The 20,825-nt window shown below is 39.8% G+C and overlaps 2 protein-coding genes across 8 annotated transcripts in view; one reads left to right on the top strand and one right to left on the bottom strand.

Moving 5' to 3' along the window:
- Nucleotides 1–77: 77 nt before the first annotated feature.
- Nucleotides 78–13,876, bottom strand: asb7 (ankyrin repeat and SOCS box containing 7). Of its 5 annotated transcripts, none has more exons than XM_031877531.1 (5): nucleotides 13,041–13,876; nucleotides 12,770–12,866; nucleotides 10,636–10,901; nucleotides 7,733–8,338; nucleotides 78–3,335 (listed from the first exon to the last, which is right to left on the bottom strand). In XM_031877531.1, the coding sequence occupies exons 2-5, from the start codon at nucleotides 12,805–12,807 to the stop codon at nucleotides 3,196–3,198; spliced, it is 1,050 nt and encodes a 349-aa protein (XP_031733391.1). In that variant the 5' UTR covers nucleotides 12,808–12,866; nucleotides 13,041–13,876; the 3' UTR covers nucleotides 78–3,195. The 5 variants fall into 5 exon arrangements, with proteins under 5 accessions (XP_031733391.1, XP_031733393.1, XP_031733392.1 ...); XM_031877533.1 differs by having other exon boundaries at nucleotides 13,307–13,876; XM_031877532.1 differs by having other exon boundaries at nucleotides 12,770–13,092; nucleotides 13,658–13,876.
- A 4,897-nt stretch (nucleotides 13,877–18,773) lies between these two features.
- The window catches only part of lins1 (lines homolog 1), an 8,752-nt gene continuing 6,700 nt past the window's right edge, over nucleotides 18,774–20,825 (top strand). For 2 of the 3 annotated variants that reach the window (XM_031877515.1, XM_031877514.1), the window contains exons 1-4: nucleotides 18,774–19,130; nucleotides 19,227–19,316; nucleotides 19,775–19,907; nucleotides 20,035–20,151. In XM_031877515.1, coding sequence (XP_031733375.1) covers nucleotides 18,783–19,130; nucleotides 19,227–19,316; nucleotides 19,775–19,907; nucleotides 20,035–20,151 — 688 coding nt within the window. In that variant the 5' untranslated portion in view covers nucleotides 18,774–18,782. The remainder of the gene's footprint in view (nucleotides 19,131–19,226; nucleotides 19,317–19,774; nucleotides 19,908–20,034; nucleotides 20,152–20,825) is intronic. The other variant, XM_031877516.1, reaches the window with a different exon arrangement.

Raw genomic sequence — 20,825 nt, 5'->3', positions numbered from 1 at the left:
GGGGGGGGGGGGGGGGGGGGGGGGGGGGGGGGGGGGGGGGGCTGCACCCTGAATGTATCATCAAAAGACTTGGCAGTAATAGTCAAATCAATTAGATTCAAGACATTGAATCTACTTCTGGACCTACAATCAAAAACACAGCCCATATACATATTTACAAAACTCACATTGTGAAATAGAAAATGAATGCCTATACAAATACTGTCTGGTTTCGTGATAGTTCCATTTCAGCGACTGCCTCTTTTAAAGGAAACAGCCTACTCAAGTGTCATTGAGAAGACTGAGGGCTGTACCTGTGCACCAAGAGACACCCGGCCCTCACAAAGAACAGGCTATTTCAGATGATCCTTATCTAAATAAAAGTTTAGTGTTGGGAGGTTTCAAATGGCTGTCAAAGTAGAACATAACAGAAGTAACTCAGGAGTATTCAAAGTATATATTATCTCTGTAGGGATTGACAAAATATGTTTAAACTTGTTACAACTGATGGCCAACTGGAAAATACAAAGTGGTCACCACAAACATTACCAAACTCCAAGGGCACCATTAAACAAATATCAATGCAGCATTCAATGGATTCAGGCCCCGATAAACTGGGCGATAACAGCGATCTTACGGGCTCATCGTATGCCACATTGTGTGAGATGGTCTCATAAAGTCTTAGTTGCAGTCTGCAATATCAGTTTTGACACGTGTCAGATTGTGTGAAGAAGCTTTGGTGGATCTAGATGGAAATAGAAAAGACATATGCAAGCAGAGGTATGTCATGTACTCTCATCATGTGTTCATGTTTGAATGCAGCCAGTTTTCTGAGGGAGGAAATTAAATACCTTAATAATGATATTGCGATGATTTTGTGGTGTTAATTAACTATTGCTATTACAAAATGAGATTTTTGATTTTTTAAAAATCAGTAATGCAGATATAACGACAAAATGGGAAAAGACAAATAGAACAGCTAGAACAGTCTGGTAAGATGGTCACATCACTTTACTGTAATGCAGCATTAAAAAACATATTATGCCATATCCAAAATTTAAGACAATAACTAGTCTCATATCACAATATCGATATATAATATCAATATTTTGCTCAGCCTCAGAGGAAATGCACTCGCTGGTTTGTTAGACCTTTGGGGACACACAGTGTAAAGGGGCCTTTAGGAACCAGAGGACACCAGACAGCATCCTTCACATTCAGGCAAAACCAGACTGCATTTGGAGGAGCCTTTAAAATAGGACTGGTTCTGTCAACCTGTTACTCCACTCACTTTAAAGGCAGACTTTGACAGATGCAGCCCCTGAAATAGGACACACGAGTGTATCTTTGTGGTTGTAGTGTGTTCAATGCAGCTCCCCTAACCTAGACACTCACTATCCATCTTCCTATCGGACCCACTCGCTGCCTGTTTGTAGTCCTGTTTAAATGTATTCAAGTGTTAATCTCAGTTTACCTGCATAGAGCACAGTTTGCGTGTCAGAATGTGCACTTTTCACCAAATGTCTCGATCCAAAGCTGCAGACAAATCCAAATATGAAAATGACACTGACATGGTAATGCAGGTGAACATTGTTAGAATGGATTTGTGAATACAACATTTTAGGAAAACAAACTTTAGGTGCAACACAATATCATTAAACACATGCAGAGACACAGAAAGAAAATATTTCCTGTGGCATGGGGACCAGTTAGATCCCAAATCCTATATTTTATTTTGATTTGTCAAAATGAAAAATTCACAGTATAATCTCCACAACAGAGTTACCTGCAAGAGATGATGAATTTTAAGAAAGCACCCAACATTTCTGCCATAAAGATCGAATGTTGATTCCAAATTATTCTCAGACGACAGAGTTCTTTAACTCAGAAACACACAAAAATTAAAGAAATACTGGAGTCACACCAAACAGATCACAATACTTTCCAAACTTTAAATACATTAAGAATACCAGAGATCATTGCTTAAATAAATTCTACAAAAATATCTGTTGTACATGTAATATATTTACATTGACTGTAGCTTGTGGCGGTTGTGTCAGTGTTATCCAAAACCTTCCTCATCATCAATGAATCCATCAACAACTGGTCCAGAACAGTTCTATCACAGTGCATTTACTCCAAACTCAAATGTCCAACACATAGTGTAGACAACTGGTAGTATCAAATTATTACTTATACCCATCAAACTTAAATTCCAAAATCATTTCAACTGTATGTTATATTCTTGCTTGTTATTATGAAATGAATTATGAAATGAAATATTGTCCCGTATCAGGGAGTGTTACTTTTGACTGATACACTCTCTTGTTTTGTTGCAGCACACAGCAGCAGTCCCAAACCGCCAGATGCATTTATTCATTTGGCCCTAATGAAATGATTGGACGGGCTACCGGCCGACATCTTTTCTTCCGACATAGCTAGCTAGCTCTGACAATGGGCACAACACCTGTCTCATAGCTAGCTAGCTCTGACAATGGGCACAACACCTGTCTCATAGCTAGCTAGCACAACACCTGTCTCATAGCTAGCTAGCTCTGACAATGGGCACAACACCTGTCTGCTAAATAAGTCATTGAACAAATTGGAGATGCAGGCAGTGATTCAGAGGTTTGGAACCAGGCTATTTTGGGAATTTAAGTAAGAAATAATTTATTTCGGTTCTTATTAACAATTTTCCAAAAGGACTGCACATAAAGAATAAATAACAATAGGCATTAGATTAAATGGAAAAACAAACAAGGCCAAAACAACCAAAATTGATCTCACTATTTGGTGATGAAACAAAATCAGGGAGTTTTTTAAAAAGCTAGCATTACCCAAGTAGCTCAACACTTCGCTGATTTCAGTCATAAAGAAAATTTGACTTTCGGTAAGTAAAAAAAAAAAAAAGACTTGGCGAGTTTGCACTTGATGACGAGGATAACACCATGCACATTTTTACAGTGACAACATAGATGGTAATAACGCTAACTGCTAGCTTCTTTTTGCCACAAAAAGCAGAAGCATTGCTCACATCCATTTCCAATCGTCAGCCACTGTTCCTAATGTAAAAAGGCTAAGATGGAGAACAGGAGCAGAGAACCAATCTGGACAGACCTGTGGACATTTCTTCCAGACGACGAGGATAGTGATTGCATAGTCTTTATAAATGACAGAGTTTTTAAGTCAGCCTCTCCTCTTCTGTTGTTGTTGCCTTCACACATTATCAAACTTGTGTTTTAAATAGTCTTTCATAACCTTTGCAATTGGTAGATCCTCCAACAACTTCAAGCTTTGAAGGCCGATGCAGTGACGGATCTTTATACGACACAAGTCTTGTAGAGTCCGAGGTTGTCCTGCAAGAGGAACAGAAACTGTTATTACACAGTGGATTAATGCTCATTACTACGGCCTGACCCATACATGGGTGGAATGACTTTTGGCTTATTGCAGACAAGTCATTATTGGTATTTATCTTGGGAAATTAGTAACAAGAAATGAAAATTTGGAAAGCCAAAGATAAGTGCTTGAGCTATCACCAATGTCCATTTTGCATAGTTTGTCCACAGGAGAGCACTGATCCTAGTTACCTGAAAACAGTAAAACCTATATGAGCCTGATAAACAGTTCCATGACAGTATAAGAATGACAGCCTCTAGAAGACACACGCTTGCAGTGCATCTGTTCCTAGATCAGTATCCTAGAAAGTCTCAAAGCTAGCTAATGTCATAGATGGTCAGTAGAGAGGAACATAGCTAATAAGCTGTTAATGCAGTGCCTCAGAATCCAGACCAGGAACCCATGATGGAAGTAGTTAAAGAGTGAGCCACCTCGCTTCTGTCTCATCTCTGTAGAGTTGCACATGCTCAGTACCGAGCGGGCAGCTGCTACCACAGCATAAACAAAGCTTGTTTAAAATGTTGTGTTGTGTCTACAGCTTGTACTGTGTGGTATTGTAGTCAATGTTGTTGAGGGGATTTCCATATTGTATATGGAAGAGTAAAAGCATTAAAGGATGGCAGCACAAGTGTCGAACACCTGCCTACTGCTTGCGTGCAGCTAATGGTGCTCACAGCGCTAAAAGTGCAAACAAAGGCCACAGTGGTGACAGAGCTAACAGTGTTAACTTCGTGCTACGCTTCCAAGATGACATTGTGAGTCAGGGTGGCGTTATCAGCTGTAACTGCCGTATGAGTGCAGTGCATAGCGGTGGCCATAAGCTGGCTACTGGGGCACGCTCACATGCACCAACATCTACTCATCCTCATACAACGGTTTGTATATCGCACCCAAAGTGACTTGTCATTTTTGGTGCAGCAACAGCTGTCAATTTACGCTGGTTACATGCATACAGTCTTTTAAATGAGCTTCCGCCTTAACAGGAAACAATGCAGTTAGGTTTAGGTAACAAAACTACTTGGTTAGCTTTTGGAACAATTTCACTCCTCGATGAAATTCACGGAGCGATGATGTTATGAACCCAGACAAGACACCGTTTAGTTTCCCAGGACATGTGGGACTTCCACAACATGTACAAAGCAGAAATATGGTTATTTCTTCCATGGTGGTGGAAATAAATGACTTAGTTGATAACGGTTTCCATGGAGATAAGCCCCTCCGACTCATCTAGCGCGAATGAAGCGAACGATGCAAATAAACACAAATGATCCCACGATCAAACTCCTGCGAGTAACGCAACGCGAAAATTGGAAGTGACCCATTTATTTTACGGAACGAGGTTGATTTTTCTGAGCTGTCGCACCGTAAACACATCATCATTGGCATCAACCAATCACATTGTGTGGAACGGGTTGAGTCCCACATATAATATAGTAACTTTATCACTTCTTTAAACTGTGACAATGTCAACACAGACCAGATCCAGTCCTTCTGTTCTTACCTTTCAAAATAAAAGCCCTAGATATATATATTATATTCTCAGGCGAGTATTTTGCAATTTCCTGCTGTTCATTCGTCACGCCCCACTCACTGAGTGCAAACACTATCCTCAGGTCAACAGGCTGCACACTCTACAGGAGGTAGCATTATGCCTTTTTTAATGATTCATTGACTTTGAAGATCAGAAATCTAGACTTGTTTTTTCAAAAATTATGTAGAGTATGTATAAGATTTTGGCTTTGCTTGAAGTTGGAACCTTTGTATGAGGACAGTTGTACATGTTGCAGTATTTGACATGAGAAAAACCGAGGGGAAGCAAAAGGGCTGGGTGTCTGTCATACAGTGTGGGACAAGCCTTTCATGGCATATGAGTTAATCCAGGAGGCAGAGGTGTAATCAATAACCCACAGATATGTGATCTGGCTGAGGGATTGGAGTCTCTGAAAGGACTTGTCTGAATCAGTATCTTTGATATCAAAGTGCAGGGGGCAGCGGAGGAATGCAGCCATTGTTCCCCAAATCACAATGCTTCAGGTAATGTTCCTCCACCCTGGGATTGTTCCGTGGCTGAACACTAGTCATTAGAACCTCGTGCTGGCACGCAGCCACCTTGAACCCTTTACATGTTTCCACCTTTTTCCTCCTCACAACTGCCAATAAAAACTTGTTTTGTGCTGAACTTGTAATCCTTTTCTACACCCCATTCACTTTCACAGATTTCTCAGTTCTACTCAGTTGTAGTCATACTGCAAGTCCTAATGTCTCAGTACTAGGGGTGTATATTAGCTACAATATTATATCGATTCTTCGGACAATAGCGGTGCAACAGATCATAAAACTCATGGTTTGCATTGTATCACATTTTTGAGTCAAGGAGTAGCACAAACTAATAAAGGGAGCAGATACAAATTTTAAAGATGCGCCGATACCAACTGCCCATCATCGATGATCCATATCGTCACCACCATCCTAAAAATCATTTGAACCGCTCTGAAGTCAGTGTAAACCATCAAAAGTTCTAAATCTTTTCCTTTCACTTTGTTAGTCATCTATAGTGGTTATATGCATAAAAACACACAGTTCTAACTATTAGTAGATTTAATGATGCATCATAAGCTGATTAGCGCTAGTGTTAGCAAGTTTAACAGGTCATAACTCATCGCTAATATTTATTTTTATTGCTGCAAAAACATCTTCAAACTATTATATTTGAACACATCATGATGATGTTATAATTTACCTTCGCCCAGTACTCGTTTTTACTGAACAGAGCCTGAACACATCATAATGTAACTCAGGAAACCTACGAACATTAGCTGTTAGCATCCATGATGCAAACGTTACTAGCTCTCCTCCTGCTCATTTCATCACACATTTGTGACATCAGGGGTCAACGCTCACGTCCTGATCACATATCGTTACTGAACATCAGCCGATAACAACTGGCAGTAAAACTGTAGTTCCTACTCTGATGGTAAAACTCTGTCAATTAATCCGCGTTACACCACTATTGGAAAACCATATGATATTTACTGATTTCACAAAGTCTGTCATGATATGATTTTGATTGGATGAAATTCAGGGGCCTGCGATCGAGCAGTATCATATTGCAAGTCTAACTAAGTAAAGTAACGATGTCATATAGGTTTAAAAAGAACAGCCTGCAAGATTTATATTGACCTTTATTTTAGCTTTATTCTTATCTGTCAATAGAATCTATTTTTTCACACTGTTGTTCCATACAACCCATAGCTTTAGAATCATTCTTTCAACACTGGTTGTGAGTGCATGATGATCATTACAGATTGAAACATCAGCCTCTGTCAAATAGACATCTCTGTCTCCCAAGTCTCAAAAGTCAACTTGACTGGGCCCAGGTCGTATTGCTGGGCCCCCTGGAGAGAAGAGAGGCACAGGAGGACCAGGACCGCACAGAGAGTACTGAAAGACCTTGCTCCAGTAAAATGAGGTTTTCTTAAAAGGACTCCGGTGCTCGGAAACACTACTACTTCCGTCCACAGGGGGCGCCAGAATCAACACAAAATGAAAGTTCCTTTAAGTAACTTTAAGTAAAAGTAGGCCTATGAATACCCCGATTAAAAAAAAAAAAAAAAAAAACTCTGTTACAAGTAAAACTTTCAAAATCTTACTCAAGTAAAAGTATGTAACTAAATAATAAAAAATATATACTTCAAGTATAAAAGTCAAAGTACTTACTATGCAGCCAAATGGGCTCTTCAGGTGTTACATTATTATAATTATTATCATTATTACAGTAACATGCAAGATGCATTTCAATGTAACTGGTTGGGTGGTTTAATCTACTTTAACAATGCATTGTACTTCGTGTACTCGTAAATAAACGTAGTGAAGTAAAACATACAATATTCCCTGTCAAATGTAGGAAAGTAGAAAGTAGCATCAGAATTGTACTTAAGTAGAGTATTTGAGTAAATGTACTTAGTTACATTCCACCACTGATCACTACCAAACAGAACATGTGTATACCTGTGAAAAAGTCAGTTATTTATGCACATCTGTGGACAATTCCAAAAAAAGATGATATCAAAATATTGATTGCAGAAAATTACTTGATGACTAATTTAATGAAGGATTTATAGTATAAGTAATTTAGCATGTATGACATTTGCTAGTTTAAACTTTTCAAATGCTTTGCTTTTTTTTGTGGTTCTATCAAGTATATCTGGAGTTTTTAAATGTTGGTGAGAAAAAAAGCATTAGGACTTGTGTTATCATTATTACTATTCATAAGATGAACTAGCTGTTAAATTGTTTTAACTCGGTGTGAACAGGTGGAACGCAGTGGGACATGTAGTGTGTTGGTGAGACTCACTGGTGGCTTCCTGGAGGAAGTCCAGACAGGGCCGGCTGATCCCAGACATGCTAACAGATACAGCTACTGGTGTCTGGCCCTCGTAGTTCCTGGTGTTGGCATCAGCCCCGTACGTGTACAGCATCTGGGCGCACATCACATCATCCCTGAGGGCGGACAGGTGCAGGGGCGTCTGGCCGTCTTCAAGGCGTCCCAGATTAGTGTCCGCTCCCCGCTGCAGGAACATGCGGCAGTATGAGTGATTTCCTTTGATGACGGCATATCGCAACAGGAAGCCGTTCTGAATGTCAATGTTGGCACTGTGGTCCAGAAGGATCCGTACACAACTGGAGCGCTCACGAATGATGGCCAACTGTAGTGGTGTGGTCCCTTTGTCACTCAGGGGGTCCACCTCGGCCCTGAACTCGAGGAGGAGGCGTACAAACGAGTCTCGGCCGTAATGGGCGGCCACGTGCAGTGGCGTCCAGCCGTCATTGCTTTTTGCATTTATAATGTCACTGCGAAACTCAGATTCCAGCATCAGTCGGGCGATGCGTGCTCTGCCATGCATAGCAGCATAGTGAAGTGCAGTGAAGCCGCCAATAAAGTCCTTCACTGTGGGGTCAGCTGCACAAAGGAGAGTGGAAAGAGTTGAAATGAGAGGAAAATCCATAATCCATACAAAAGAGTTTTGCTTTGAGTCCACACTAACTGTCCCCTAGTTGGTATTATACTCTAGGTGCACTACTACACCTCAGGATTGTGACAAATACAGGGCACCCGAGTTCAGACACAGCTAGACATTATGACCAAGCAACAGATTTCCTCAGTGTAAAAACGTGAAACGTCCTTTAACTGTTCATATCAATTTCCAGTGGGCAGGGATAACATGACTTTAGAGCAAAAGACAGAACAGCAGTTTTACACACTAGTGTCAACAGTCAGGTTTACTTAAAGGAGCAGTGTGTGAGATTTAGTGGCACCTCCGCTCCCAGGTCGGAGAACTACGGTGGCCTTCAGGTAGGGATTTATATCTTTAGCATGTTATTACTACAAGGAGCTACTTTTATCAATCATTTTAAAAAGAAGTAAATTCAGAACAGGATTAGATCTTATTTATAATTTAGATATAACTGAATATTGTTTCTAGAGCAGCAACAGTTATGTTTACAACAGCAAAGTCACTAAATAAAGTCATTCATATCTCACTGGAAACAAATGTAAAATGTCAATGAAATAAATAATTTTTCTGAGTGAAGTTTAGAAATAACAATCAATAATGAAGACCACAGACATCAGATAGTATCAGACATGCACTATCCTCCTGTCTGCTTTATCTCAGCCAGCAGAGACGTTCACAGTTACACCGCTTCAGTTTCAGCTGGTTTGTAAAAGAAAAAAAGAGATTTTTGCCGATTGTGCGTGCTGTTCCCGTGTAAACATAGCGGCCGATTACATGTTGAACAGATGTATTGATAAAGTATTAAATGTTTTATTACAGTAACAATCGTAGTTGCCGTCAACTCTAGTATTAAATTACACCAAAACATTAAAAAGTACTAATAAAAAGCCACAGTGAGGTCAGAGCTTATCAATACTCTGATCTTTAACAATCAGAGGGAAGTTTAATACAGAGTTTTGGTAGCCATCCCTGCTTTTAGGTAGCTGCCGTAGAATCATAGTGGAGCAACATGACAGACTCCATGGAGGACGACCCGCTCCCTATGTAGATATAAATGGCTTTTTCTAAGCTAAACAAAAGATTCTTAGTTTTGGTCACTAATGAAAACATAGGTTTGCATATTATATTCCATTTCTGCCAATTAATCCCCCTAAATGGTACACACTGTTCCTTTAAAGGGCCATTTATCTACGCTCACAAAGTAAGATCAAACTGAAGCAATCCATTCAGTGAGTTAGAGGAAATATAGTCGTCTTTAAGGTGTGTTTGGCAGAAAATGTAGATATAATTAAAGCTACAGGAAACTTTAGTAACATTCTAACAGAACAGGTGTTTCTATTGCACCAGCTGTAGAAATGTCATCAATAACTCTCTTTATTTCCTCGTTCACATGCCCATGCTGTATAATTACAATATTGGAGTTACGGTAATTACAGGTTTCAATTATGATTAGCAAACCTAGATTTTGCAGAAAATTCTGATATGTTACTATTATTGATATTTTTTATTGTTACTTGTGCTTCATTTATCTGCTTTTCTTGTTATGTGAAGCACTTTGTAACATCTGTATTGAAAAGTGCTGTATAACACTTTCACAATGATCACGTACATCATGCTTTATAAACATGCTTGTACTGCATTATAATCAGCTTATAGCACTGTACATATTCAATATGCTTTAGAACAATAACTATAACACATTATTAAGCATGTTATAATGACTATTTATGGCAGGTATCATAAGACTTCATCATTACTGGTTACTGACCAGTATTGTAACTAAAGTATAATGACCATAGTTGTCCTCTAGTTTCCTGTTTTGCATTACAAAGTATGTATAAGTTACAATAAGTGGTTATTGTTTGCTTTAGTGATGTATCAAAGCTTTCAGACAAATCTAAGTTCTAAGTTTACTGATTGTAATTTAAACATAGTCTGTCGTTGAAGGAAATAAAACCCAAATGTAACGGCCATAGTTGTATTTCAATGTGTTGTGTAACTTCAAATGCTTTTTATAGCATCATATATATACATCCTCAGATATAGATTTAGAAAACAAAATATTCAACATCACATATTGTAAGGACTATTTCCTTGCTGTTTGAAGAACATATGTGTGACATCATGTTATATATTTTTCAACTGGAATGGCTTTCAACCAACACAGAGGTGAATGAAAGGCTGTCTCTTCCAGTAAAATAATGACCTCTAGTGTTAAGACCCATTATGACATAATGCTCACCACCAAATGAAGTCAACCTCAACAGCAAGACGAAAAAAAGACAAAGCCTCTGACCTCCATGCTCAAGAAAGACTCGAACACATCTCTCTTTCCCTTTGGCAGCAGAGAAGTGGAGCAGTGTCCAGCCGTTGGCGTCCCGGATCTTCGGTGAGTATCCTTGCTCCAGCATTCTCCTGACCGTGCAGACATCCCCCGCTGCCACTGCAGCCTGGATCTGCAGCTCCTCATGAAGCTCAGGGTTCCTTCTGCAGTGATGGTTCAGCATCCTGTCACATTTCAGAATGGGAATGTTCATCTGTACTTAACAGATGGGAATGCTAGTTTCTGACTCAGCTGCCAAGGGTTGGTGACCTCACTGTTGTGCACCTCTAGTAGACAGGTGCTTGGGAAAATGATGCCTTGCAAAAGGAGCTAGTACACCAAGTTGACTGAAAAACCGGTTAAAGACATAACATGAAAGACCATCTTTACACACTCACGCACTCCTTTAAATCAGGCCCAACGGTGTAAGCATTTCACTGAATATGTGAGTGAAAATTTGAATGTGACTAATTATTTGGGCGCACACAAGTTGAGTAACAGAGTTCAGACAATGTGAAGAGCAAAATACAGCGATGGGCTCAGCGCAGAGGTGGACATAACATTCAGGTCGCAGCTGCTCATTTTCAGTCAGAGCTACTTTCTTTGGTTAAAATGACAAACGTCTCTAACATCGTGTTCATGTTCATACAGCGAGTAACTTGATAACAACTGTTTTCTGGTTAAAGTGCCCTCTGCCTCGTGTCTGTCCTCGGCTCCAGATCCTTTGTGAGGAATAAGATGCACTCTGAGACTGTACAACAACAGTGGACTGACATATACACTGGCATGGGCTCACCCCTTTTACACTGCTAATAATTGACTGACATCCAACTGTATGACAATACTGTACGACAATACCCAACAAGCAATACGTTGCTACGTTGCTTAGCGTCAGACTAGCTCAGCTGTGATTTAGAATGAGTTCAGCAAAAACAGCTTGAAGTTTTGTGATTTTTCGATGCAGTAGACGATATCAGTAACTGCCAAAGAAATGGAAATATGGAAAAAATATAGTTTGCGTTATCATTTAGTCTAGTGCCACTTTTAATTGTCTCTTGATTTTTATAAAAAGGTAAATCATATCATAGAACATCGCCCTACAATAATGACTGTCGCATCAATATTCTGTCAGCTTACATTACAACAAAGGGAATGGGTCTTACAGAACATCTGACCATTTTTTCCGCTGTCACTCATAGCCTCGGTTGGGTGAACATGCCTGTATAACAAACTGACACACTGACCTGATGTCTGCAGATATTAATCTTGTTCTGCTGCATTAGTTCATACAGACATGTTATAAATTTGACCTCTTCCGGTTTGTTAGATAACCAGTAAGCTTCTTTCTGGACTCAAACATGAGACACCTTCCAAATGTAATTACACAGCTACATTAGTTTGACACCTATGCAAGAGTTGTCTTTATGATATCATACATGGTGAGAAATCAACAAATGCATTAATACAAGTATAATCCTTATAGGGAACTATATGAGCTTTAAGTTCAGTTGAATATGTGTACAGCAGGTTTAACTTAAAGCTTCCATTCAGGGATCTCTAGCGCCACTAAGGTGATTTATACAGGACAAAGCAGCTGGATTAGACTGAAGCAGAAGTTATGCTTCATGCGTTCGCATGGCAGCGAGTGTGTGTGAGATTCATTTTGTCAGCTACCCATGTCCACACAGATCAAGTGTCCAGTGCAGACCGACCACAAGCTGCCTGCCAAAATGTATAACCTTCTGGACTTCAAGCGTGGCCCACACAAATATACGTGAACACGCCACCTATGCACACACCCAGTGTAGTATAAACACATTTGTGTACGCATACGTTGTCTGGGTACTTTTTGCAGTATGTCCAGCTCCTAAATCATTGCTGCAATGTAGATTGCAGGTTCGGAGGACATGGAGTTTCAGAGAGACCACATGGTTTTGTTCCAGACCACACAGGTTTAACTCAAATAGTTTTTGTTGTTGAGAGAAATTACTTCTTTTAAGTATTTGAACTTATTTTATTGAACACGAAAGTCAAAAACTAAAAAGTAATTTACCTTTTGACAAGCTGAAGAGACGGGCTTCTCTTAGTCATATCGGAGCTGCACCTGTAGATACACAGCTGCACTGAGAGGCTGAGACAGGACCAGCACTCTGCAACACACAAACACACTGTCAGAAAAAAGGTGGGAAGCTGGATAGAAACACAGTGATCTAATAATAACAATCTGTATTTGATGTATTGTCGACCTATTAACGTCACACAATAGTGTGGCTTTGTTGTGCATACATTAGTAGTAGTACTAGTAATAATAACAGAACCATTACCGTTAAATGACACGAATGCCAAATGAGAGGAATGTTGCAAATTCTCAACTTGCTAATAAAAAAGAGCTCAGGTTTGAAATGAAGCTAACGCCTTATTGATCAAATCAAAGCAGTAACACGTTGCAGGCAGAACACCCAGCATGCCCTGGTCGTCACATCTCACACTAACGTCACCTTTTAGTTGTTAGCTTTACCGGTAGATGAAAAAACAATGGACAATAGAATGGCTTTACTTGCTAACATAACCAACAATACAAACCACGTACAAGTAAAACAGGAAGATAACTAACAAAAGCCGACGCAGCCAAGCGGGTAGATAAAGACAATTAGTTTCACACGTTGCAGACAATGTAATAAATGAAAGATTCTTTGACAAAACCCTCGATTTCAGGCTGCGTCCCAGGCTGGTAACTGTTAGCTAACGCTGGCTAGCCAGCCAGCTAACAAACTCACTAACGCTACCTTGCTAGCTTGTGTTGACTTTTTGTTACGTTACTTGCTGGAGTGGGTAACTACAGATAAACCCCAACACACAGCGTACATCGGTACTAAAGTTGACTACACATTTACTGACAAACACAACAGTTTTGACAAAATAAAACAAAGACTTAACATACTTGACAGACGCTGAGCCGACGTTTAACTTAGCCAATCAGCTTCCAGACAGGAAGAATTGAGAGTTGTCAAAGCTGCATATTTCTGTTCCTTTCAACTAAAGTCCATCACTTAACAGCAATAATGTCTATTAAAACTTCCCTAAATGTCAGTCGTAGCAATGTTGCGCATTATTTCGCTGTTGAACAATCCGCTTTAACAACAAAGTATCTCTGTGAACACATCAGTTTGACCCCAGCAGCAAAAACAATACGATTTCCGGCGTCTCCAGTCCTTCAGAATAAAACACAATTTCCTCAAATCTAAACTGACCACAAAACGTAGAATTTGCAAAAACATTAGAAGAACTACAACAAAACAAACAAGAACCAAACAGTGATTAACATATTGGATATACATTGTAGAGGTAACAGAAATTTGGAAAGCTGGGAATATACAAAATACTCTGTTATTCTGTTAAATATTCTGGGATTTGGATTAATATTGTGACCAGTGGTGGAACATTCTTTACTTGAGTTACAGTACAAGGCTAATACCCTACTGCAAAAACACTCTATTATAAATAAAGTGATCCTCTGTTGCTCTCTTGGGTTCTTCGTTTTTCCCCGTTAAAGTTTTTTTTGGGGGAGATTTACCTTTTCCAATGTGAGAGTCCTTGAGACGCGATGTCTTGTGCAGTACAGATTGTAAACCCCTCTGAGGCAGATTTTTGATTTGGGGCTTTACAAAGAAAAACCTACATCACAATATTTCTTTAGTTCAACCAACAGTCCAGACTTCAACATTATTACTAATTCATTACAATAATACACTTTATTGAAAGGAAAGCAGCAAATCTAAAACATTTGTGGAGCCTGAACCATTACATTATTTTTTACATGCAAAATGACCTCAAATATCAAAATAGTTTACAATTAATTTTCAGTCAACCGACTAATTGTTTCAGCTGTACTTGTAGAAACTGCTAGGTACAAGAAAACTTCATATTTCATACTCTATTTATGTTTTGTATTCCCAAATCTTCATTTGTGAAGTAACAACTAAAGTTAAAGTGAAGCAAAAAGTACAGTATTTCCCAACGTGTTGGAAATGTAGTCGAGGAGAAATAGAAAGTGCTCTGAAAAGAAGAGGTGCCTAAATGTTGTACTAAATAAAATACTTGAGTGAAAGTATTTAGTTAGATAATGATATAGGCCATCATACAGTCCAATCCAACAGTAATTAATAACATTTTTCCCAATGGATATCTACAGAACTCAATGTACATCTTCAACTACTAAAAAGAGAAGAGAGTGGTCAGAGATGAAAGTAAATAAAATTGGTTACTTAGTTCAAGAGCAAATTAGAAGATGACTTAGAAGATGTCATGAATGACTTTTTGTCATTTGTAACACATCGCAGTTCTTGATGGTATCTATTACAATTAATGAAATGATGATTAAACAATGCAATCCTTTAGTGACTCATCTTATCTCAAATCAGATTACATCCGTCAAATCAAGTTTATTGTTACATACAATCGAACACAGCTCAAATCCGATATCAGTGGGCTGCCACACAGTGACCAAGGAGATCTATCTAACAGTATCACCAAAAGTGGAGAACCACAGTAAAATCTTGACAGTTATTTATTCAGTAGGTGATTTTATGAAACCTTAAGAACATTTTTAATTTACATTATCTCATACTCAAATGCTGTTTTCATCCATTGCAAGATTTTCTTAGATAACGTTCATGATTTGACTAAATGATATTCTGCACTATCTGAGTCCAATAAGACAGTGTTATTAACTGCATCTTAATAGGGGGTAAATACTTCTGTTACAAATTAATGTTAAATGAAGGTCCTGTCTTTCCAAGTTCCTATGTTCCCATGATCATATGTTTCCAAGGTCCTATGTTCCCAGGGTCCTATGTTCCCAAGGTCCTATGTTCCCAGGGTCCTATGTTCCCAAGGTCCTATGTTTCCAAATTCCTATGTTCTCATGATCATATGTGTCCAAGGTCCTATGTTCCCAGGGTCCTCTGTTCCCAAGGTCCTATGTTCCCAGGGTCCTATGTTCCCAGGGTCCTATGTGTCCAAGTTCCTATGTTCTCATGATCATATGTGTCCAATGTCCTATATTCCCAGGGTCCTATGTTCCCAAGGTTCTATGTTCCCTGGGTCCTATGTTCCTAGGGTCCTATATTCCCAAGGTTCTATGTTCCCAGGTTCCATTTGTTTCTAAAGTCCTATGTTCAGGGTCCTATGTTCCCAAGGTTCTATGTTCCCAGGGTCCTATGTTCCCAAGGTTCTATGTTCCCAGGGTCCTATATTCCCACGGTTCTATGTTCCCAGGTTCCATATGTTTCTAAAGTCCTATGTTCAGGGTCCTTATGTTCCCAGCCTCCTATGTTACCACGGGCCTATATTCACAATATGTTCTATGTTCGTCAATATTGTGCTAACAAAAATAAATTTTCCCAGGGCTCTATGTTAAACTCCATTCTATGTTCCCTTTGACAAGTTCCCACAATAGCCCATGCCATATTAAGTGAATAGAGTTGGGAACATAATTCCCATTATATACTGTACAGAGCTGCTGAAACAACCCATTCTAATTCACAGGTTGTCAAAAACGTACCTTTTATAACCCAAAGCACTTTCTGTTCCTAATGTTGCCTTAAACTAAGTGACACGAAGGAGTCCTGACCAAGAATGTGACCATTTGGGAATAAGAATGGGTTGGGGGAAACGTAGGACCCTGGAGAGCACAAATGTAGAGGATCCTGGGTACATAGAACCCTTTGTAATATTTCCATTATGTACCATATAAATCTGGGAAACATAGGACCATGGGAACACAGCAACGTTTTATTATACTATAAGTTATTTTCTTCTGTTTTGTCTTCGTGACTATATGGTTAACAATATTTACTCATGATGCTCTCCATGTAGAGTGTAGGCTAACGTTTGAAAACTGTACTTCCGGTCATATAAATTACTATTGAAAAACGTTTATGTCAAAATAAAAGTCTCCCTTATAGAGTTTAACGTTTCCTCATCCTTACACCTCTTGTAAACATTGTAATTGAATGTGCAACAGTTACATTCAAGTTCCTTGTTTACCAAAAGATGCATGTTATGTTATGTGCTATCTGGTGTGGCAGTACAGTCCGTGGGGTCTTGGCTTGGGATGCTGAGAATTTCTGGATCTCGTGTCCACACAGACCAAGCACGGACACTGCCCACTGCTCCTGGTAGCTACGATGGGTTAAATGTAGAGGCGAACTTCTCTGTATGCTGTGCTGTACAATTGTGTGACAATACAACCTGACCACCAGACATGGGCAGTATTTCTATTACTTGTATTTCAAATACGTATTTCAATTACTTTTGAGTATTTTGTAATTTGTATTTGATCGGGCCGATAAAAATCTAATGTAATTTGTAACAAAATACTTTAGAGTGGAGTAATTTTGTATTTAAAATACTCAAAATACTTTCTCCACCATTCAAAAAACAGTTCACAAGTTCAGTCTTCAGATCTTCAAATTCAACAGATTGTCTGAATGTCTGAGTGTGACAGATGTCAACTAGCTTGATTTATGTCTGGGTCTGGCTACATAGCCTATTGTATATACATGGTGATGGTTATAATATCAAGCTAGTGATCGATGCTAACATGCTAATGACGCTAGCATGCTGTCTAGGCTAGTGCATAGCCAGTGTTTAGCAAGTTAACTTATCAGTCGAGTAGCTAGCTATATAGGAAGAGGGAGATTGGGAGCTTGTATGTTCATGATAACCTTATCAAGAGACGTCTGACCATCTAATCTTGCACTGTATTACAAGTTATAACCTGGAGGACACCAGAAAAGACCTGCTTTCTCTTCAGCAGTACCCACTTATCAAGCTCCTTTTTGTTCAATTTAACACAACCCTCCCCTCTTCAGCTCCGGTTGAGAGACTGTTCTCGTTTGCAGGAATAATATTCCATCCGCACAGGAGGCGGTTAACACCAGAAATATTTGAAAAGTTAGTTGTTCTTAAAGGCAACTAAACTGGCTACTCAGTGGTTGGGTCTCAAGAACCAAAATGGAAGGATTATTATGTCATAAAGATGTCATTGTGAACCTGTATGAGACACTTAACTGTAATATAGAACTATGTGGCCTACCATGCCACTGGCCAATGTAAGAGAGAAATGAGTAGGCTACCATGCCACTGGCCAAGGTACAGTAAAAGAGAAGTAAGTAGGCTACTCACTTGTTAAGTTACCTGTTCACTTTTGTATTGATTTACTATTTACCTTTTATTTTTATTAATTCTTCTGTGCAGAACTTGATGTACAGTAATTTGTTTAGGCTCTTTACCTGTGTACAACTGGTTTTAATTCTATATTTTGCTTTTATAGTATACATAGGCCTAATGTGTGATGCTATTCATATGTGATGAATATTTTCTTGTTGAAGTTTATGGGCTGTTAAGTCCCATTGATAAAAATGTATATATACATAATCAATCAAGTTGTTGTCTTTTAATAGCTTTGCTTAGTTACACAGACATTCTGTGACTGTTCTTCCTTTTTGTGGGCTTCACCAGAGCTTTGTGTCCATTATATAGCCCAAACCTGAATGCTCTGCTATACCAAATTGTGAGAAAACGGAAAATCCAGAAAAAAGTATTTCCTATATTTTAAATACAAAATACATGTATTGTATTTTGTTACATTTTCTGGCACCAGTATTTTGTATTTTATTTTAATACATTTATTTGAGGGGTATTTTGTATTTTGTATCAAAATACATTTTGATGTATTTTTGCCCATCTCTACCACCAATAATATTTAGCCCAAGACTGTACTGCTGCTAATATAGGCCACAACATATCTAGTGGACTACTTGAGCAGTCAGTCCATGTGTACTGTCATGATTCATGTCATGTCATGCTGTGGTCGTCATTGATGTCTAGTCCACCAGAACCAAACGAGCTGGAGTTCGTTTTATTTTACGGCTCATCTGGCATACATCCGGTCTTATTTTGTTAACTCTAGGTGACTTGACTCCGGCTGACTTCGGCGTTATTTGCGCCAGCACTGCTTCCGCGTGTATCACATGGCAGGTCCACGCGGAAGAGGCAGCATCATGGAGCGCATAACGAGCAGCAGAGACCGATCCACCATGAGAGAGCGCTTCGACTGTCTAACAGATGCGTACAGATGTTTTCTGTCGGGATCGTGTCCCAGCCAAAGGGCTGTGGATGTGGCTGGCCTGATATTGTCCGGGGTGTGTGGACTCGTCCCCGAGGTCGGAGCGCTTTCTCTATCGGCGCATTGCCATGACAGCAGCGTGGAGCTGACCTGCCTCAGCTTGACTCTGGTGGAGAGGATCACATCCCGCCTGACGTCTCGGAGCCTGTCTCCAGCAGTCACGTTGTACTGCGTGGAGATCCTGGTGGTGTTGTTTCAAGACCTGGGTCTCATGTCACATCTTGTAAGTCCCCCTCTCTCCTCGGGCTAACTAAAAAACACAAATGCATTTTAAACGGCATAGGCCTACGCGTTTTCTGAAAAGACTTCTATTCCACAGATTCACCAGTTCCAGACTGAGGACCAGATCATCTCGCATCTAGCTGCAAAGACTGTATCGACGTGTGTTTTCTATCAGCTCCACCAATCTGTGAGTTCTCAGGGCTGGATTCCGGATCCTTAGAAACACCGAGGTTAAGTGGGCTTCACGCAGTCCGTCTCTTTGGTGTGAATCTTAACTGGGGAACTGTCTTTACGTTTAACACATTTTTAATTCATTTAAGAGATGCAAAACAACTGCAAAGAGACTCGCAACCACAAAAGGCTACAAAGACACACAAAGCAACAATATAAAGATGCTCAACAACTATAAAGTCAATGTGTTTTACTTTTGGTCTGAAAGCTGCCCTACACATCTGGACATGGACCAGAAAGGCTCGGGTCAGGAGAGGACAGAGTTTTACAGCGAAATAAAACAAATCTAGAATTGAGCTAGTCAGCCGGGATTAGCAGCAGTTATTTGATCAATACTAGCTTCATATAGTATACGACATATTGTACTATGTTCCAACATTATATGTGTATAATATATATACTTTCATTTCTCAGGGTACAATCAGTCCTGTCTGGCAGCAGAAGTGTGTGCAGGTATTTTACAGCTCACCCTCTGGTCCTGAACTGGATGCCTGTCTGTGGTCACTGACTGAAGTCTTGAAAAGACTTCTTAAAGGAGCTCATCAAGGTAAAACCAGGTACTTTTGTCTGTTCATTTAGTGACCCATAACACTCATCTGTGTTCACAGCTGAACTTCATGTTCATGATCCAGCAGAAGCTCAGATCTTCTCTGCTTGATGTTCCTCTGATCCAGGACCGTCATACTGTGCATCACAGTCATTGCTATCTCCCAAAACCAGACTCATGAAATTTGTTCCAAGAAGAGTATTGAGAATGCAGACAATCGACCGTTTGGATGAAATTCCATGTGGTGAGTGTGATTCCTGAGTGGTGATGTCATTCCGATGCACTGCAACAGGAAATAAACTGGGACACATTTGGATTGTTTATGTTTACGACTGTGAATTGGTCTATTGCCCGGTCAATACAGGATTTTAAGGTCCAAACCAATGGTGATATTTGAGAGTTTAACAATAACAATAACTTGGTAGCTGAATGGTTTCAGCTGCAAAGACGCCAGTTCAGTTTCAGCTGGGGACCTGTGTTGCATGTCATACCCCCCTTTCTCTACCCAAATTTACTGTCAGCCTCGTCATTGTGAACTGTCACAGAAAAGCGAAAATGCCCAAAATAATCTTCAAAACAATAATGGTATATTGACTGAAATTCATTGTGACATTAAAGGTGCTCAATGCTAAATTCAGAGCATATCTAATGTCTCCACACGGCTCTCAACATGGAGACGGCTGAGCTGACGGCTAGAAGCTAACGGTGCTAACAGTGCAACCAATGGCAACAGTGCTGACAGAGCTTACAGTGTTTACCTGAGGGGAACCGGAGGGGAACCGAAGGGCGGTGCTACGCTTCCACAACGCCGTGGGTCTGGACGGCGAATTCAGCTGTAACCGTCGTATGAGAGCCGTGGGCTAACCAGTGGGGCACACTAACGTGCACCACAAGGCACACTAACGTGCACTAAAAGGC

Source organism: Anarrhichthys ocellatus, unplaced genomic scaffold, assembly GCF_004355925.1.
Source record: "Anarrhichthys ocellatus isolate YVR2014 unplaced genomic scaffold, GSC_Weel_1.0 scaffold139, whole genome shotgun sequence".
Lineage (NCBI taxonomy): Eukaryota > Metazoa > Chordata > Actinopteri > Perciformes > Anarhichadidae > Anarrhichthys > Anarrhichthys ocellatus.
This window is presented reverse-complemented; position numbering and strand designations above follow the sequence as displayed.